This window comes from Amphibalanus amphitrite, unplaced genomic scaffold (assembly GCF_019059575.1).
Source record: "Amphibalanus amphitrite isolate SeventyFive unplaced genomic scaffold, NRLGWU_Aamphi_draft 000725F_arrow, whole genome shotgun sequence".
In the NCBI taxonomy this organism is placed as follows: Eukaryota; Metazoa; Arthropoda; class Thecostraca; order Balanomorpha; family Balanidae; genus Amphibalanus; species Amphibalanus amphitrite.
In genome coordinates, this window is record NW_024882219.1 from 95,872 (window position 1) to 114,229 (window position 18,358).

Sequence of the window (18,358 nt, forward strand, 5' to 3'; positions counted from 1 at the left end):
GCCTCAAGGGTTCGTCTGATCGCCAAAATAAGGGTCGCAATCGATTCCTCGGGTCAATATCTAGCCGCAGCCTCCGGTTCCAGATGTGTGCAACTTACCCCTTACCCCTTAATTGGCCCTTAAAGGAAGGGGCGCGTCAAAAGTGCCTCAAGGGTTCGTCTGATCGCCAAAATAAGGGTCGCAATCGATTCCTCGGGTCAATATCTAGCCGCAGCCTCGGGTTCCAGATGTGTGCAACTTACCCCTTACCCCTTAATCGGCCCTTAAAGGAAGGGGCGCGTCAAAAGTGCCTCAAGGGTTCGTCTGATCGCCAAAATAAGGGTCGCAATCGATTCCTCGGGTCAATATCTAGCCGCAGCCTTGGGTTCCAGATGTGTCCAACTTACCCCTTACCCCTTAATCGGCCCTTAAAGGAAGGGGCGCGTCAAAAAAGCCTCAAGGGTTCGTCTGATCGCCAAAATAAGGGTCGCAATCGATTCCTCGGGTCAATATCTAGCCGCAGCCTCGGGTTCCAGATGTGTGCAACTTACCCCTTACCCCTTAATCGGCCCTTAAAGGAAGGGGCGCGTCAAAAGTGCCTCAAGGGTTCGTCTGATCGCCAAAATAAGGGTCGCAATCGATTCCTCGGGTCAATATCTAGCCGCAGCCTCGGGTTCCAGATGTGTGCAACTTACCCCTTACCCCTTAATCGGCCCTTAAAGGAAGGGGCGCGTCAAAAGTGCCTCAAGGGTTCATCTGATCGCCAAAATAAAGGTCGCAATCGATTCCTCGGGTCAATATCTAGCCGCAGCCTCGGGTTCCAGATGTGTGCAACTTACCCCTTACCCCTTAATCGGCCCTTAAAGGAAGGGGCGCGTCAAAAGTGCCTCAAGGGTTCGTCTGATCGCCAAAATAAGGGTCGCAATCGATTCCTCGGGTCAATATCTAGCCGCAGCCTTGGGTTCCAGATGTGTGCAACTTACCCCTTACCCCTTAATCGGCCCTTAAAGGAAGGGGCGCGTCAAAAGTGCCTCAAGGGTTCGTCTGATCGCCAAAATAGGGGTCGCAATCGATTCCTCGGGTCAATATCTAGCCGCAGCCTCGGGTTCCAGATGTGTGCAACTTACCCCTTACCCCTTAATCGGCCCTTAAAGGAAGGGGCGCGTCAAAAGTGCCTCAAGGGTTCGTCTGATCGCCAAAATAAGGGTCGCAATCGATTCCTCGGGTCAATATCTAGCCGCAGCCTCGGGTTCCAGATGTGTGCAACTTACCCCTTACCCCTTAATCGGCCCTTAAAGGAAGGGGCGCGTCAAAAGTGCCTCAAGGGTTCGTCTGATCGCCAAAATAAGGGTCGCAATCGATTCCTCGGGTCAATATCTAGCCGCAGCCTCGGGTTCCAGATGTGTCCAACTTACCCCTTACCCCTTAATCGGCCCTTAAAGGAAGGGGCGCGTCAAAAGTGCCTCAAGGGTTCGTCTGATCGCCAAAATAAGGGTCGCAATCGATTCCTCGGGTCAATATCTAGCCGCAGCCTCGGGTTCCAGATGTGTGCAACTTACCCCTTACCCCTTAATCGGCCCTTAAAGGAAGGGGCGCGTCAAAAGTGCCTCAAGGGTTCGTCTGATCGCCAAAATAAGGGTCGCAATCGATTCCTCGGGTCAATATCTAGCCGCAGCCTCGGGTTCCAGATGTGTGCAACTTACCCCTTACCCCTTAATCGGCCCTTAAAGGAAGGGGCGCGTCAAAAGTGCCTCAAGGGTTCGTCTGATCGCCAAAATAAGGGTCGCAATCGATTCCTCGGGTCAATATCTAGCCGCAGCCTCGGGTTCCAGATGTGTGCAACTTACCCCTTACCCCTTAATCGGCCCTTAAAGGAAGGGGCGCGTCAAAAGTGCCTCAAGGGTTCGTCTGATCGCCAAAATAAGGGTCGCAATCGATTCCTCGGGTCAATATCTAGCCGCAGCCTTGGGTTCCAGATGTGTGCAACATACCCCTTACCCCTTAATCGGCCCTTAAAGGAAGGGGCGCGTCAAAAGTGCCTCAAGGGTTCGTCTGATCGCCAAAATAGGGGTCGCAATCGATTCCTCGGGTCAATATCTAGCCGCAGCCTCGGGTTCCAGATGTGTGCAACTTACCCCTTACCCCTTAATCGGCCCTTAAAGGAAGGGGCGCGTCAAAAGTGCCTCAAGAGTTCGTCTGATCGTCTGATCGGCTAGATATTGACCCGAGGAATCGATTGCGACCCTTATTTTGGCGATTAGACGAACCCTTGAGGCACTTTTGACGCGCCCCTTCCTTTAAGGGCCGATTAAGGGGTAAGGGGTAAGTTGCACACATCTGGAACCCGAGGCTGCGGCTAGATATTGACCCGAGGAATCGATTGCGACCCTTATTTTGGCGATCAGACGAACCCTTGAGGCACCGTTGACGCGCCCCTTCCTTTAAGGGCCGATTAAGGGGTAAGGGGTAAGTTGCACACATCTGGAACCCGAGGCTGCGGCTAGATATTGACCCGGGGAATCGATTGCGACCCTTATTTTGGCGATCAGACGAACCCTTGAGGTACTTTTGACGCACCCCTTCCTTTAAGGGCCGATTAAGGGGTAAGGGGTAAGTTGCACACATCTGGAACCCGAAGCTGCGGCTAGATATTGACCCGGGGAATCGATTGCGACCCTTATTTTGGCGATCAGACGAATCCTTGAGGCACTTTTGACGCGCCCCTTCCTTTAAGGGCCGATTAAGGGGTAAGGGGTAAGTTGCACACATCTTGAACCCGAGGCTGCGGCTAGATATTGACCCGAGGAATCGATTGCGACCCTTATTTTGGCGATCAGACGAACCCTTGAGGCACTTTTGACGCGCCCCTTCATTTAAGGGCCGATTAAGGGGTAAGGGGTAAGTTGCACACATCTGGAACCCGAGGCTGCGGCTAGATATTGACCCGAGGAATCGATTGCGACCCTTATTTTGGCGATCAGACGAACCCTTGAGGCACTTTTGACGCGCCCCTTCCTTTAAGGGCCGATTAAGGGGTAAGGGGTAAGTTGCACACATCTGGAACCCGAGGCTGCGGCTAGATATTGACCCGAGGAATCGATTGCGACCCTTATTTTGGCGATCAGACGAACCCTTGAGGCACTTTTGACGCGCCCCTTCCTTTAAGGGCCGATTAAGGGGTAAGGGGTAAGTTGCACACATCTGGAACCCGAGGCTGCGGCTAGATATTGACCCGAGGAATCGATTGCGACCCTTATTTTGGCGATCAGACGAACCCTTGAGGCATTTTTGACGCGCCCCTTCCTTTAAGGGCCGATTAAGGGGTAAGGGGTAAGTTTCACACATCTGGAACCCGAGGCTGCGGCTAGATATTGACCCGAGGAATCGATTGCGACCCTTATTTTGGCGATCAGACGAACCCTTGAGGCACTTTTGACGCGCCCCTTCCTATAAGGGCCGATTAAGGGGTAAGGGGTAAGTTGCACACATCTGGAACCCGAAGCTGCGGCTAGATATTGACCCGAGGAATCGATTGCGACCCTTATTTTGGCGATCAGACGAACCCTTGAGGCACTTTTGACGCGCCCCTTCCTTTAAGTGCCGATTAAGGGGTAAGGGGTAAGTTGCACACATCTGGAACCCGAGGCTGCGGCTAGATATTGACCCGAGGAATCGATTGCGACCCTTATTTTCGCGATCAGACGAACCCTTGAGGCACTTTTGACGCGCCCCTTCCTTTAAGGGCCGATTAAGGGGTAAGGGGTAAGTTGCACACTTCTGGAACCCGAGACTGCGGCTAGATATTGACCCGAGGAATCGATTGCGACCCTTATTTTGGCGATCAGACGAACCCTTGAGGCACTTTTGACGCGCCCCTTCCTTTAAGGGCCGATTAAGGGGTAAGGGGTAAGTTGCACACATCTGGAACCCGAGGCTGCGGCTAGATATTGACCCGAGGAATCGATTGCGACCCTTATTTTGGCGATCAGACGAACCCTTGAGGCACTTTTGACGCGCCCCTTCCTTTAAGGGCCGATTAAGGGGTAAGGGGTAAGTTGCACACATCTGGAACCCGAGGCTGCGGCTAGATATTGACCCGAGGAATCGATTGCGACCCTTATTTTGGCGATCAGACGAACCCTTGAGGCACTTTTGACGCGCCCCTTCCTTTAAGAGCCGATTAAGGGGTAAGGGGTAAGTTGCACACATCTGGAACCCAAGGCTGCGGCTAGATATTGACCCCAGGAATCGATTGCGACCCTTATTTTGGCGATCCGACGAACCCTTGAGGCACTTTTGACGCGCCCCTTCCTTTACGGGCCGATTAAGGGGTAAGGGGTAAGTTGCACACATCTGGAACCCGAGGCTGCGGCTAGATATTGACCCGGGGAATCGATTGCGACCCTTATTTTGGCGATCAGACGAACCCTTGAGGCACTTTTGACGCGCCCCTTCCTTTAAGGGCCGATTAAGGGGTAAGGGGTAAGTTGCACACATCTGGAACCCGAGGCTGCGGCTAGATATTGACCCGAGGAATTGATTGCGACCCTTATTTTGGCGATCAGACGAACCCTTGAGGCACTTTTGACGCGCCCCTTCCTTTAAGGGCCGATTAAGGGGTAAGGGGTAAGTTGCACACATCTGGAACCCGAGGCTGCGGCTAGATATTGACCCGAGGAATCGATTGCGACCCTTATTTTGGCGATTAGACGAACCCTTGAGGCACTTTTGACGCGCCCCTTCCTTTAATAGCCGATTAAGGGGTAAGGGGTAAGTTGCACACATCTGGAACCCGAGGCTGCGGCTAGATATTGACCCGGGGAATCGATTGCGACCCTTATTTTGGCGATCAGACGAACCCTTGAGGCACTTTTGACGCGCCCCTTCCTTTAAGGGCCGATTAAGGGGTAAGGGGTAAGTTGCACACATCTGGAACCCGAGGCTGCGGCTAGATATTGACCCGGGGAATCGATTGCGACCCTTATTTTGGCGATCAGACGAACCCTTGAGGCACTTTTGACGCGCCCCTTCCTTTAAGGGCCGATTAAGGGATAAGGGGTAAGTTGCACACATCTGGAACCCGAGGCTGCGGCTAGATATTGACCCGAGGAATCGATTGCGACCCTTATTTTGGCGATCAGACGAACCCTTGAGGCACTTTTGACGCGCCCCTTCCTTTAAGGGCCGATTAAGGGGTAAGGGGTAAGTTGCACACATCTGGAACCCGAGGCTGCGGCTAGATATTGACCCGAGGAATCGATTGCGACCCTTATTTTGGCGATCAGACGAACCCTTGAGGCACCGTTGACGCGCCCCTTCCTTTAAGTGCCGATTAAGGGGTAAGGGGTAAGTTGCACACATCTGGAACCCGAGGCTGCGGCTAGATATTGACCCGAGGAATCGATTGCGACCCTTATTTTGGCGATCAGACGAACCCTTGAGGCACCGTTGACGCGCCCCTTCCTTTAAGGGCCGATTAAGGGGTAAGGGGTAAGTTGCACACATCTGGAACCCGAGGCTGCGGCTAGATATTGACCCGAGGAATCGATTGCGACCCTTATTTTGGCGATCAGACGAACCCTTGAGGCACTTTTGACGCGCCCCTTCCTTTAAGGGCCGATTAAGGGGTAAGGGGTAAGTTGCACACATCTGGAACCCGAGGCTGCGGCTAGATATTGACCCGAGGAATCGGTTGCGACCCTTATTTTGGCGATCAGACGAACCCTTGAGGCACTTTTGACGCGCCCCTTCCTTTAAGGGCCGATTAAGGGGTAAGGGGTAAGTTGCACACATCTGGAACCCGAGGCTGCGGCTAGATATTGACCCGAGGAATCGATTGCGACCCTTATTTTGGCGATCAGACGAACCCTTGAGGCACTTTTGACGCGCCCCTTCCTTTAAGGGCCGATTAAGGGGTAAGGGGTAAGTTGCACACATCTGGAACCCGAGGCTGCGGCTAGATATTGACCCGATGAATCGATTACGACCCTTATTTTGGCGATCAGACGAACCCTTGAGGCACTTTTGACGCGCCCCTTCCTTTAAGGGCCGATTAAGGGGTAAGGGGTAAGTTGCACACATCTGGAACTCGAGGCTGCGGCTAGATATCGACCCGGGGAATCGATTGCGACCCTTATTTTGGCGATCAGACGAACCCTTGAGGCACTTTTGACGCGCCCCTTCCTTTAAGGGCCGATTAAGGGGTAAGGGGTAAGTTGCACACATCTGGAACCCGAGGCTGCGGCTAGATATTGACCCGAGGAATCGATTGCGACCCTTATTTTGGCCATCAGACGAACCCTTGAGGCACTTTTGACGCGCCCCTTACTTTAAGGGCCGATTAAGGGGTAAGGGGTAAGTTGCACACATCTGGAACCCGAGGCTGCGGCTAGATATTGACCCGAGGAATCGATTGCGACCCTTATTTTGGCGATCAGACGAACCCTTGAGGCACTTTTGACGCGCCCCTTTCTTTAAGGGCCGATTAAGGGGTAAGGGGTAAGTTGCACACATCTGGAACCCGATGCTGCGGCTAGATATGTACCCGAGGAATCGATTGCGACCCTTATTTTGGCGATCAGACGAAACCTTGAGGCACTTTTGACGCGCCCCTTCCTTTAAGGGCCGATTAAGGGGTAAGGGGTAAGTTGCACACATCTGGAACCCGAGGCTGCGGCTAGATATTGACCCGAGGAATCGATTGCGACCCTTATTTTGGCGATCAGACGAACCCTTGAGGCACTTTTGACGCGCCCCTTCCTTTAAGGGCCGATTAAGGGGTAAGGGGTAAGTTGCACACATCTGGAACCCGAGGCTGCGGCTAGATATTGACCCGGGGAATCGATTGCGACCCTTATTTTGGCGATCAGACGAACCCTTGATGCACTTTTGACGCGCCCCTTCCTTTAAGGGCCGATTAAGGGGTAAGGGGTAAGTTTCACACATCTGGAACCCGAGGCTGCGGCTAGATATTGACCCGAGGAATCGATTACGACCCTTATTTTGGCGATTAGACGAACCCTTGAGGCACTTTTGACGCGCCCCTTCCTTTAAGGGCCGATTAAGGGGTAAGGGGTAAGTTGCACACATCTGGAACCCGAGGTTGCGGCTAGATATTGACCCGAGGAATCGATTGCGACCCTTATTTTGGCGATCAGACGAACCCTTGAGGCACTTTTGACGCGCCCCTTCCTTTAAGGGCCGATTAAGGGGTAAGGGGTAAGTTGCACACATCTGGAACCCGAGGCTGCGGCTAGATATTGACCCGAGGAATCGATTGCGACCCTTATTTTGGCGATCAGACGAACCCTTGAGGCACTTTTGACGCGCCCCTTCCTTTAAGGGCCGATTAAGGGGTAAGGGGTAAGTTGCACACATCTGGAACCCGAGGCTGCGGCTAGATATTGACCCGCGGAATCGATTGCGACCCTTATTTTGGCGATCAGACGAACCCTTGAGGCACTTTTGACGCGCCCCTTCCTTTAAGGGCCGATTAAGGGATAAGGGGTAAGTTGCACACATCTGGAACCCGAGGCTGCGGCTAGATATTGACCCGAGGAATCGATTGCGACCCTTATTTTGGCGATCAGACGAACCCTTGAGGCACTTTTGACGCGCCCCTTCCTTTAAGGGCCGATTAAGGGGTAAGGGGCAAGTTGCACACATCTGGAACCCGAGGCTGCGGCTAGATATTGACCCAAGGAATCGATTGCGACCCTTATTTTGGCGATCAGACGAACCCTTGAGGCACTTTTGACGCGCCCCTTCCTTTAAGGGCCGATTAAGGGTAAGGGGTAAGTTGCACACATCTGGAACCCGAAGCTGCGGCTAGATATTGACCCGAGGAATCGCTTGCGACCCTTATTTTGGCGATCAGACGAACCCTTGAGGCACTTTTGACGCGCCCCTTCCTTTAAGGGCCGATTAAGGGGTAAGGGGTAAGTTGCACACATCTGGAACCCGAGGCTGCGGCTAGATATTGACCCGGGGAATCGATTGCGACCCTTATTTTGGCGATCAGACGAACCCTTGAGGCACTTTTGACGCGCCCCTTCCTTTAAGGGCCGATTAAGGGGTAAGGGGTAAGTTGCACACATCTGGAACCCAAGGCTGCGGCTAGATATTGACCCGAGGAATCGATTGCGACCCTTATTTTGGCGATCAGACGAACCCTTGAGGCACTTTTGACGCGCCCCTTCCTTTAAGGGCCGATTAAGGGGTAAGGGGTAAGTTGCACACATCTGGAACCCGAGACTGCGGCTAGATATTGACCCGAGGAATCGATTGCGACCCTTATTTTGGCGATCAGACGAACCCTTGAGGCACTTTTGACGCGCCCCTTCCTTTAAGGGCCGATTAAGGGGTAAGGGGTAAGTTGCACACATCTGGAACCCGAGGCTGCGGCTAGATATTGACCCGAGGAATCGATTGCGACCCTTATTTTGGCGATCAGACGAACCCTTGAGGCACTTTTGACGCGCCCCTTCCTTTAAGGGCCGATTAAGGGGTAAGGGGTAAGTTGCACACATCTGGAACCCGAGGCTGCGGCTAGATATTGACCCGAGGAATCGATTGCGACCCTTATTTTGGCGATCAGACGAACCCTTGAGGCACTTTTGACGCGCCCCTTCCTTTAAGGGCCGATTAAGGGGTAAGGGGTAAGAGCTAGGGCCAAATAAAGGTCATATTCTTGCTCCCCGTCCCCCAATTGACCTTATATGAGTTTTTTAAGCGATTCTGAATCCGACGCTGTATTCGTTGCTGTTGCTGACGCTAACTTCACGGACATGCGGCGGGCACTGTGTGTACACAGCGGGTGAGCGTCCTGCATATATGGCACGCAGTGGGATCAGCCACCTGTGGCGAGCGGGTGAGGTGAATCGATGGCAATAAACCGCGTGTGGCAATTAGACGCACGCAACGACGGCCGTCTTTGCTGCCGGAGCTCTGTCTTTTGTTTTCGGCATGACGATATGTAAGTACATACCTAATTTTCATTTCGTAGAAAACGCTGGGGGATATGTGCGCGATATGTTTGTGTGTATGAATCTGTCCAATGTGCATGACCTATCATTACTGTTTATGGTGCATCGGGTAGGTACTTTCATTCTTTGATTTACATTATATGTTAGGACGTTGCAGCTTGCACAACCATTGGCTGAAACTCTCAACTGGGGCTTTGTGTGCATAAGGCAACAGTCAATATAGCTAATTGTAACGAACTTTAATTTGCATCTACGCAACTGCCTTCGAATATTGGCAGTCCTTGTTAACAATAAAACGTCGCTTAACCTTTGACATATTTACCGAAATACTGCGTCATTACGCGGCCCTGCTCATTATTTACAATCCCTTTATCGGCCTTTTATATAGCAGTTACTAAGGTAAGCTCACCCTGAATATGTGCACAATATGGTTACAACATGATGACATTGGTGCTCCCCAACAGCTTACTAGCGGGAATGTGCTCCTCCATGGCAAGGGACAGTGTCGATGAAATTTCTGGAAGCTTCCTCATACGTGAAAGGTTACCGTCTCTTAGCAGCCACTGGTGAAAGTCAACATCCCATCTAGTTACGCTCAGGCAGCATACTGGACTTGACGGGTGTTTAAACCAGGCAGCCTTTAGTACGGATATTCCAGGAGCCATGCCAGCAACCGAGTAATTAGAATTAGGCCACCACGCCTCCACAGCAGTCGCCAAGTCCTTCATAGTCTCCCCTGAAATGTCGCCTTATGAACCGCACTTGAATTACCGCCGGCCTCGTGTGAGCCCGGCGTTAGAACTCGGACATTCCGTGAGACACGAGCCATGTGATGGACGGTGATAAGATGATAATACTGCCGCGCCACCGTCTACAGCCCTGACACATTTATGATAACGCCCACGCTTTCGTAATTTGCAAGCTATCTACTAATGCTAGAGGGACATTTGTCTGGGCTTTTCTCGTAAGGACGCGCCCATGTCCACAATTCATGGACTAGGCTGAGCCAGACACTCATCCGTAAATGGGCTGAAATGGACAAGAAATTGAGTGGAACGGCTTCCGGTCCGGGAAAAGCCCTTGTGGCGCATCTCAAGGCTGGGTAACCTCTCAATCAACCGATGACCTTAGGATGTCTGCAATAACTCATCACCTCGGGAACACCTCATGATGCTTTCAAACATATACCAATCATTTCCATCCCTCCCACGAGCCTCTCTCTGCCGACTGACAATCCCACTGACATGACGCCTCTGTTGCAGCGACCACCGGTCGACTGTGGCCCCGTCAGACTCGGACCGCGACTGCTCCAGCCGCCGGAACAGCGAGACTTCCGGTGGCCCGTCGGCCGCCCCGCCGGCGCTGGCCGCTCGCCTGACCGTCGGCGGAGGGCCCGGTCAGCTGCCGACGCTCGGCTCGCCTCGGACGCAGCGACGTAGGCCGGTCAGTGGCGGGTCATGGCGTCAATGATGGGTCTAAGGGCGGGGTCATGGATTGCTGGTGTGGTGATGGGTATGCGCAATAGGATGGTTTTTGTGTGTGACAATGCTGCACAAGTTTTCAAATCTCTGTTACATCTATGGCCTCTTGCATCAGGCATTTGTACGGCGGTAATGGGTCACCCAGCGCTCCATGTCCAAGGTGATATATGCTATTTGTTATTGGTAAAAATTTCTTCACATTGAGTTGCTCCTAGCCAGCGTCGAAGCGACCAACTTCATATGAATGTCAGCATAAATCAGGCATAGAATTGCATTACATATCAATGATTTCGTTTTTACATATGCTTATATTATTTTATAAGGTAAGCATTTGGCTGAAAGGGCACGTAATGTATGAAAGCCTTTCAGGAAGGTGCTCAAGTTTCATCCCATAGCTTCCCTCAGAGGTGCAGCTGCAATAAATAGCAGCGTTGTTTCTTTATGGCCCCAATTCACGCGCAAAATTGTTGTGCGCCAAATTGCTTTTACTGGTCTGGAACGTAGTCTTACTGGGTGGGATATATAAGCTCGTTTCACTGGAATAATGAGAATTGGAATTGAGAACATATCATGAGAACTGTTGCAGTACTTCAGGATAATGATTTCCGTCTAGGGCGCTTTTTAGAGTGGGTGAACAAGAAGTTTATCTGCCCCCCCCCCCCTGGTATTGACGAAACAAATCTCCTTCCACCCACCACATATCACATTACAGGCCGACACACCCGCTGACCGACCGACCGTTTTGTCTCCACAGAGGAGCCGGCACCACACCCTGACTTCACTGTGTATCATCTCGCACCATCCCTTCTTCTCATCATTCAGAGAGTGCCTTTACCTCCTCCGCAAGCTGATCGATGCTTGCAACGAGAACGCCTCGCCGAAGCGCGTCGGCGCGTCGCGAGGCAACCAGAGGTGGGTGCCTCATTGCCAGTGTTCCAGTCTCGAGGGTGCTCGATTGGGAAGTTGCAAAGGTGGCGCCAGTATAACCAATTCGATGCAGTGGTTGGGTATGGGTTGAATGATTATCAGCGGAATTCACAACAATGGCTATTAACCCTCGCCCCGTTGGGGAGGGCCATTTTGGCCCCCCCTGTGGTTTTTCCTGAATAGCAAAAAAAACGGCGGCGCGCAGCGCCGCCAAATTTTTAGCACCTTCCCGGGCATCAATTTGACACCTTCACACCAAATTTCAAGTCTTAGGTCACCTTAGGTCAGGAGTTATTGAGGTCAAACTGAGGTCATGTTCGAGCAAAAATGAGCAAAAAACATGCAATCTTGAAACGCTCACCAAATCTACAGTTATCAAGCAATTTTAAAGTTCTTTATATGGTCTAGTAGACAAAAAGCGGCGCTACAAAACTGCTATCTCGGATTTTCAAAATTTTTGGTTTTTGACCAACAAATATTCAAAAAATTGATTTTTTTTAGAAAAACTAAGAAAAAATCCAAAATTTTCCGAATTTCGAAAAAACCGGAATATATGTGATAGTCCCAGCGCTCTTCTATATACATACCAAATTTCAGATCGATATCTCGTTTTTTGGCCAAGTTATAGCGAAAAAACTGTTCAAAAATGATGACGTTAAATTTTTGAACTCAATTTTTAGCGATTCTAGATCACGTACGGCAAAACAAAGACCACCATTGAACTCCCCGTGACGAGTTGCATCGATTCGATACCCATTTTATGCAAAAATATCAACTTTGAAATTTGACCTTATCTGACCTGACCTTGACCTGACCTTGACCTGACCTTGGCCAAAACGTGACCTAAGCTGGCCCCAAAGGCTGCCTGACCCACATAATCGCATTTGTCATGTAAAATGGACCATAAAACATGTATCACACGACACTTTCATATTGTGACCCCCCGTGACCTGACCTCTGTGACCTGACCTGGTATCAGTGACCTCAAATAGCAAAATATGTGTTTGAAGAACATTACCCCATCGATGATTTTCAATGAAACGCATTTTACTCGATTTTACAACGCATTTCTTGAAATGCCTGTAAACGGTGAAAATTGGACATTTGACCTGACCTGTGACGTCATCGGTTTGACCTAGGTCAATAAAATTGGGTCACAAGGTAGTTCCCCGTTGGGGCTATCCAACGCCGTTTACCGCTTGTCGCTATGTTGCGTGGTTCTCGAGATCTTAGGGGGGGGGGGCAAAATGCCCCCCAACCGGGCGCGTTGCTCGGCAGAGCCCAACGGGGCGCGGGTTAACAATAACATAATTATACATTAATAAGTGACAGAAAAATAAATTCATGATAGAATAATATAAAGCAAATTATTGACGCATTGCAAACATTGATTGAAGGCTGAAGTAACTTTAAATGAGGGCCAATGAACGATGAAGATGAATTGAATGAAATAAATGAAATCACTGATAAATTCGATTCATTCAATCGTTGAAGCTAGCAAAGTCTTGAATGTTCACATTATTTTAAACGAATACTCCTTTAATTAAAAATGTTGCAATCTGTACTTTTCTGAGTGTTATCGTGCTGTTTTTCTTTGACTTGCCTAGACGTCTTCTTCGTTCAGAGGCGTCGCAGCTTTTATCAATTTCTTGTTTAAATTTTTTCCATTAAGTCTCTTCACCCGCCATCCCATCGATTCCGAAATATTCCTTCTGTGCCATCGAATTCGTGGTGCTTCATAATGATTAGGGCTGGCGTTATCATAATGACGACGATGAGGATGTGGCCTTAGAATAGATTATAGGTACCACAAATAGCTCCTGATCGATATGCTTACCTACTCTTCCTTTCTGGTCTAACTTTATCTGCTGTGGCTGAATCAGGTATTTTACCAATATCTAAGTGCCTTTTCAAATGCGACTATGAGTTCCGACCAGATTTGAGGTGCTGAATCCGTTCTTTGGTGTCTGAACTGATCGATCCAATATGATCTGAACTGATCGATCCAATCTGAAAGTTCGCTGAGTGCCATTTTTATCCAGCGTGACGAGTCCAACATTCAGCATAATTCAATTTTACCATAAATGGCTTTGAGGGAAGTTATTTCTATCCCGGTGTCCAGTTCAGTCTTACAATAATTGACCTCCAATGTAATTCGTAGGGAGATGAACTTCCTAATTGAAATCCTGAATCAGACCTAGCAGCCAGTGTTCGCCATGGGCCGGGCCAGCCCAATGGGCCATGGGCTGGGCTGGGCTACGGGCTGGGCTGGGCCCTCAAATATGAGGGATCGATGGGCTGTGGATGGGCTGGGCCAAGAACTGTAAAGTGGAGTCAGGGGTTCGCAACTGAGACAAAAACTATAACGTCATAGCTTATTACTGTGCAAGACTAAAAAACGAGTTAATAAAGCACGCATGCAATGTGCATTGTGCATGCTGCTTGCAAAAGGTTCTTTCTTTGCTACCTTTGGATACCTGTGTGGTGTCAATAATTTTTAATCCATTCATTTTTGACGGGCTGGGCCGGGCTGGGCTTTGACGCTTTAACCATGAATGGGCTCGGGCTGAGCCGGGCTGTGAACCCATGGGCCTGGGCTGGGCTGGACTGGGATTTTGCGGCCCGTGGCGAACACTGCTAGCAGCTAACTAATTTGGTACTATTCAATACTTTGCAATCACTTTCTCAACCTCAACAGGATGTCTTGATTCAAATGCCTTAAAATAGATTACGCTAATTCAACTTGTCGTTTGTCGTGCAGAGTTTAATTGCACGAGTGTCTGGAAGTTGTCGGCTGCTGGTCCCGTCTGTTCCACTTCAGTCTCGTAGAAACCAATAACGGCTGTTTTAGTTTCATGCTGTGTTCAACTGTTCAGCTTAGCAACCGTTTGTTGCGATTCCGTGAAACCCGGAATAGGAATGGAATGGTTCATTCAGCCGTCAGTTAGATTTGCCTGTTGGATGAGAACCTTACAGTGTGCTAAAACCGTAAAGGCCTGGCTACACTATGCGTTTTCTGCGTGCGTGTTTTGCGTGTTTGCGTGATTTGCGTAATATCGTTCTAGAAAGAAACGACATTACGTTTTTGTTAGGTATATGTTTTTCATATAAACTTTTAATTAATACCAGTATAACGCCTTTTGGGGCGACTAACGGAGCGAGCGAGAGGGTGAGCCTTGCACGTGCGAAATTTCGAGGGGGTACCTCCAGCTGACTTGTGCACGGCACCCTACTAACCGGTCTCTAGCGATGTGCCAAATTTGAGCACAATCGGCCCAGCCGTTCTCGAGATCTGGAATCGGCACCCTGCACGTGCGCACGTGCAAAATGGGTCCCAACTGACTTTCGCACTGCACCCTACTAACCGGTCCCTAACCATGTACCAAATTTGAGCGCCATCGGTCCAGCCGTTCCCGAGATCTGGAATCGACCCCTGCACGTGCGCACGTGCAGCAGCACCCCAACTCTGGCACATGGATATGCATTGCCTAGTGGGTGCCTAGCTACATGCCAACTTTCAGCGCAATCGGCCAAGTAGTTACCGAGATATTGCAACAATTACAAAAGTGACACCTCTTCGTTTTGCACGTGGCACGTGCATAAGGGGTCACCCACATGCATCGAGAATAGTCCAATACTTGGTAGAAGGAATGAAGCTACCCTACAAAAATTACCGCGTGTAAATCGGTCAAGTGGTTGCTGAGATATAAGCGTCGCAAAAGCGTGACCACGGCCGGCCGGCCGGCCGCTCATACTCAGAAATTTCCGTTAATCTAAGGAAAGACTACGCTCGCTTCGCTCGCTCCGTAATAAAAGTTTTAATTATTTTCAAGTAAATATTAAAGAAATTATATTAGTAATAACTTTTTTTCTAGAACGATATTACGCAAATCACGCAAACACGCAAAAAACGCACGCAGAAAACGCATAGTGTAGCCAGGCCATTAGTGGACAAGTTGAAGGGTGATGCCGTGTGGACTGTGGCGCGGTCGTTCGCGTACCTTATACGGGATGGGAATTATTGGGTGTCCAATGCCATACCCTATGTCGGTTGATTTCCCCATAATGATGGACAATTGTTTATTTATTATGGATGTGAGCATACACCGAAAAATCGCCACCGACTGATGTCAAGAAGCGTTTTGTGTTATTAACCCGCGCCCCACTGGGGTCTGCGTATAACACGCCCTACTGGGGGGGGGGGGGGGGGGGGCTATTCATAGCCCCCCCTCCTAACTCTGAAACTACTGGGCCGATCGTCAAAATTCAAACGGCGTCTGATAGCCCCGGAAAAACTGTCGAGCGAAACCTAATTTTATTGACCTCGAGGTCACTGATGACGTCACAGGTCAGGTCAAAGTAAAAATTATTAGCATTTTGGCTTCTTCACGTTTTGGGCTCTGGCCGCCGTCTTACAAGTCAGACCAGGCTCATTTTTGGTTCACACACTCGTGAACAGATGCTCTAGATACTATGAGGGTACCAAACTTGCACTTTGATTTTCAGGTCAAGGTCAGGTCATCACAGGTCACGAAAATATTATATCATCCGTCGGTCACGTGACACATGTTTTATGGTCCATTTAGGCCAAACATTTCGAATTTGATGTCGTCTGTGTCATGCGAGGTCATTTTGAGTCAAATTTAGCTTAGGTCAGGTCACTTTCAGGTCAAAAAAGGTCAAATTTTGAAGTTAAAATTTTTCAACAAAAAAGGTGTCTATTCGATGCAGTTTGAGCTCAGGAACACGATGGTGCTATTTATATTGGCGTACGATGTCAAATTCGTGCTGAAAAATTGATTTGAAAAATTAATAATTATTAATTTTTGCAATAATGCGTATAACTTGGCCATTTTTGAAGATATTTAGCTAAAACTTGCTAGAGGTAGTCATAATAATGCGTTCTATCACATATATTCCGTTTTTTTTCGAAAAGTCAAAACTGTTTGAAAAAAATGTAAAAATATAAATTTTGAATTTTATTATTTAAAATTTTCAAAATTTTCAAAATTTCGAAAATCCGAGATAGCAGTTTGATAGCGCAGTCTATTCTGAGTCCTCTCATGCAAAGAAATTGGATCTAGCTTAAAAACTGAGCTCTTGGGAGCGATTGCCGTGGTTCAATGTTTTGCGTCGAAATCGGCCGAACATGACGTCACTCTGACGTCATTTCCGGCCGACCTATGGTAGGTACGAAGTTCAAATTTTGACACAAGGTGTCAAATTGATGCAGCCGAAGGTACCTGAAAGTTTGGCGTCGATACGTCAAGCGGTTTGGAAGTTATTGCAGAAAAACGGGAGGGGGGGGGGGCTATAAATAGCCCCCCCCCCCAGTGGGGCGCGGGTTAATGTTATACTTATGACGTTTTCTCGAAACATACTCACCTTGACACAATTTCCCCTATATGAGCAATAAGTATTCATAGGTACCCATCCCATTCAATCGATCAGACAGCTCGCATCCTCACATATCTCTTATGTAGCGTAACAGGGTTATGAACATGGCTGGATAATCTAATCAGTTGAATCTCACTTTTGATTTGTTTTGGCTGTCAGGTGTTTGTGTTCTTTCCTTGTAAAGCTCATATCGAGTCCGAGACACGAGTATCGATTTTGTGTGTCCGAATGGTCCACGGCGTTCATGTAGAGTCGGTGAAAACATGTGTGCCTGTGCCCTCATATGAAGTCAATAGTCATGGAGTCAGCGTCCGCACATGTGCATGTGTGCCGTGGCTTAGCATCTTGGTGTTAATGTTTATGTGACCGTGCATAGCAGCCGTGGTATAGGAGTCTTTTCTCACGTCTGCTTAAAGGTTTGTTGCTTGTTTGTTTTGCTGTGTCCATATGAAGTCATGGAGTCGGAGTTTGTATGTGTCTCTTTCCGTTTACTTGTGTGTCTGTGTATCCACTGAAGGTTAATGTCTGTGACTCTGTATCCATCTGCGTTTCCCGATGGCAGTCATAGAGTCAGAGTCTGTATGTGCGTCTGTCCGTGTACCCACAGGGAGTCATAGAGTCAGAGTCTTTATGTGCGTCCGTGTACCCACAAGGAGTCATGGAGTCGGAGTCTGTATCCATCTGCGTTTTTTCCGCAGGGAATCGGTGTGGTCGGTGCTGACGGGCCGCAGTCAGGAGCCGCTGCCGGCCATCCTCCTGCACGATGTGCGAGAGATTGAGACCTGGATCCTGCGTCTGCTGTCGGCGCCCGTGCCTGTCCCCGGGAAAACCAGGGTCGAGGTAGGTCAAACGGCCCTCGGCGACCGCCATGGCGACCTGGTGAGGCTCAAAGCTTCTAGATTATTTGAAACATCAAAGCAACTGAGAAATGAAAGATGCGTTTTGCTTTGTCATCGAAAACCTGTTATCTGAAGGGATCAAAGCTTTGTTGAAATAGCCTTCTGGTAAAATAAAGTGTAAAGTGATTGCTTTTTTATACGTTTGTTACTGACACGGCGTTTCACATGTATGTCTTTCAATTACTGTGTTTGCAAAGTTCTTGATAGGTAGGTATATTAGGTACAATAAATATGTGGTGTGAACAGAGCTATAGCAATATCCTATAACCTTGGGCAAAGTCCCCTATATGCCCCTTGCCTATGCCCATTCCTTTGTCCTGTCAGACCTGTCTAGCGCCGCAGTCCTTCGGTTGCCGATTCGCGCCCGTTTCTAGGAACCGACCGCAGTCAATCCTGACCCCGAAGGGGCAGCGGTCGGCGGCGACAGCTGATGGCCAGCGCTGCCGTGTCACTAAAAGATTGCTCTTGAACTTGACCCGGACCAGACAGCATCCTGGACCCTGAAATAGGCCCTGCTGCGCACTGTGGGGCCATGACGGACTTCCGAAGCCAAACGTTTCGTCAGGGCGTTTTGATTTGATTTATTAACAAACAGTTGAAATTAAATGTTTGTTCATTTGATTTGCTTTCAATTTTCAAATATGAAACTAGCCACGTATATGTTTTCCTTTGCATTACCAGGTAATGTGTG

The 18,358-nt window shown here is 49.3% G+C and overlaps 1 protein-coding gene across 5 annotated transcripts in view; it reads left to right on the forward strand.

Annotated features, from left to right (window-relative positions):
• The window catches only part of LOC122365243 (MAP kinase-activating death domain protein-like), a 67,417-nt gene that overhangs the window by 11,291 nt on the left and 37,768 nt on the right, over positions 1-18,358 (forward strand). For 4 of the 5 annotated variants that reach the window (XM_043336262.1, XM_043336261.1, XM_043336264.1 and 1 more), the window contains exons 4-6: positions 10,226-10,406; positions 11,199-11,356; positions 17,467-17,608. In XM_043336262.1, coding sequence (XP_043192197.1) covers positions 10,226-10,406; positions 11,199-11,356; positions 17,467-17,608 — 481 coding nt within the window. Of the gene's footprint in view, positions 1-8,849; positions 8,954-10,225; positions 10,407-11,198; positions 11,357-17,466; positions 17,609-18,358 lie in introns of those variants that run through there. The other variant, XM_043336265.1, reaches the window with a different exon arrangement.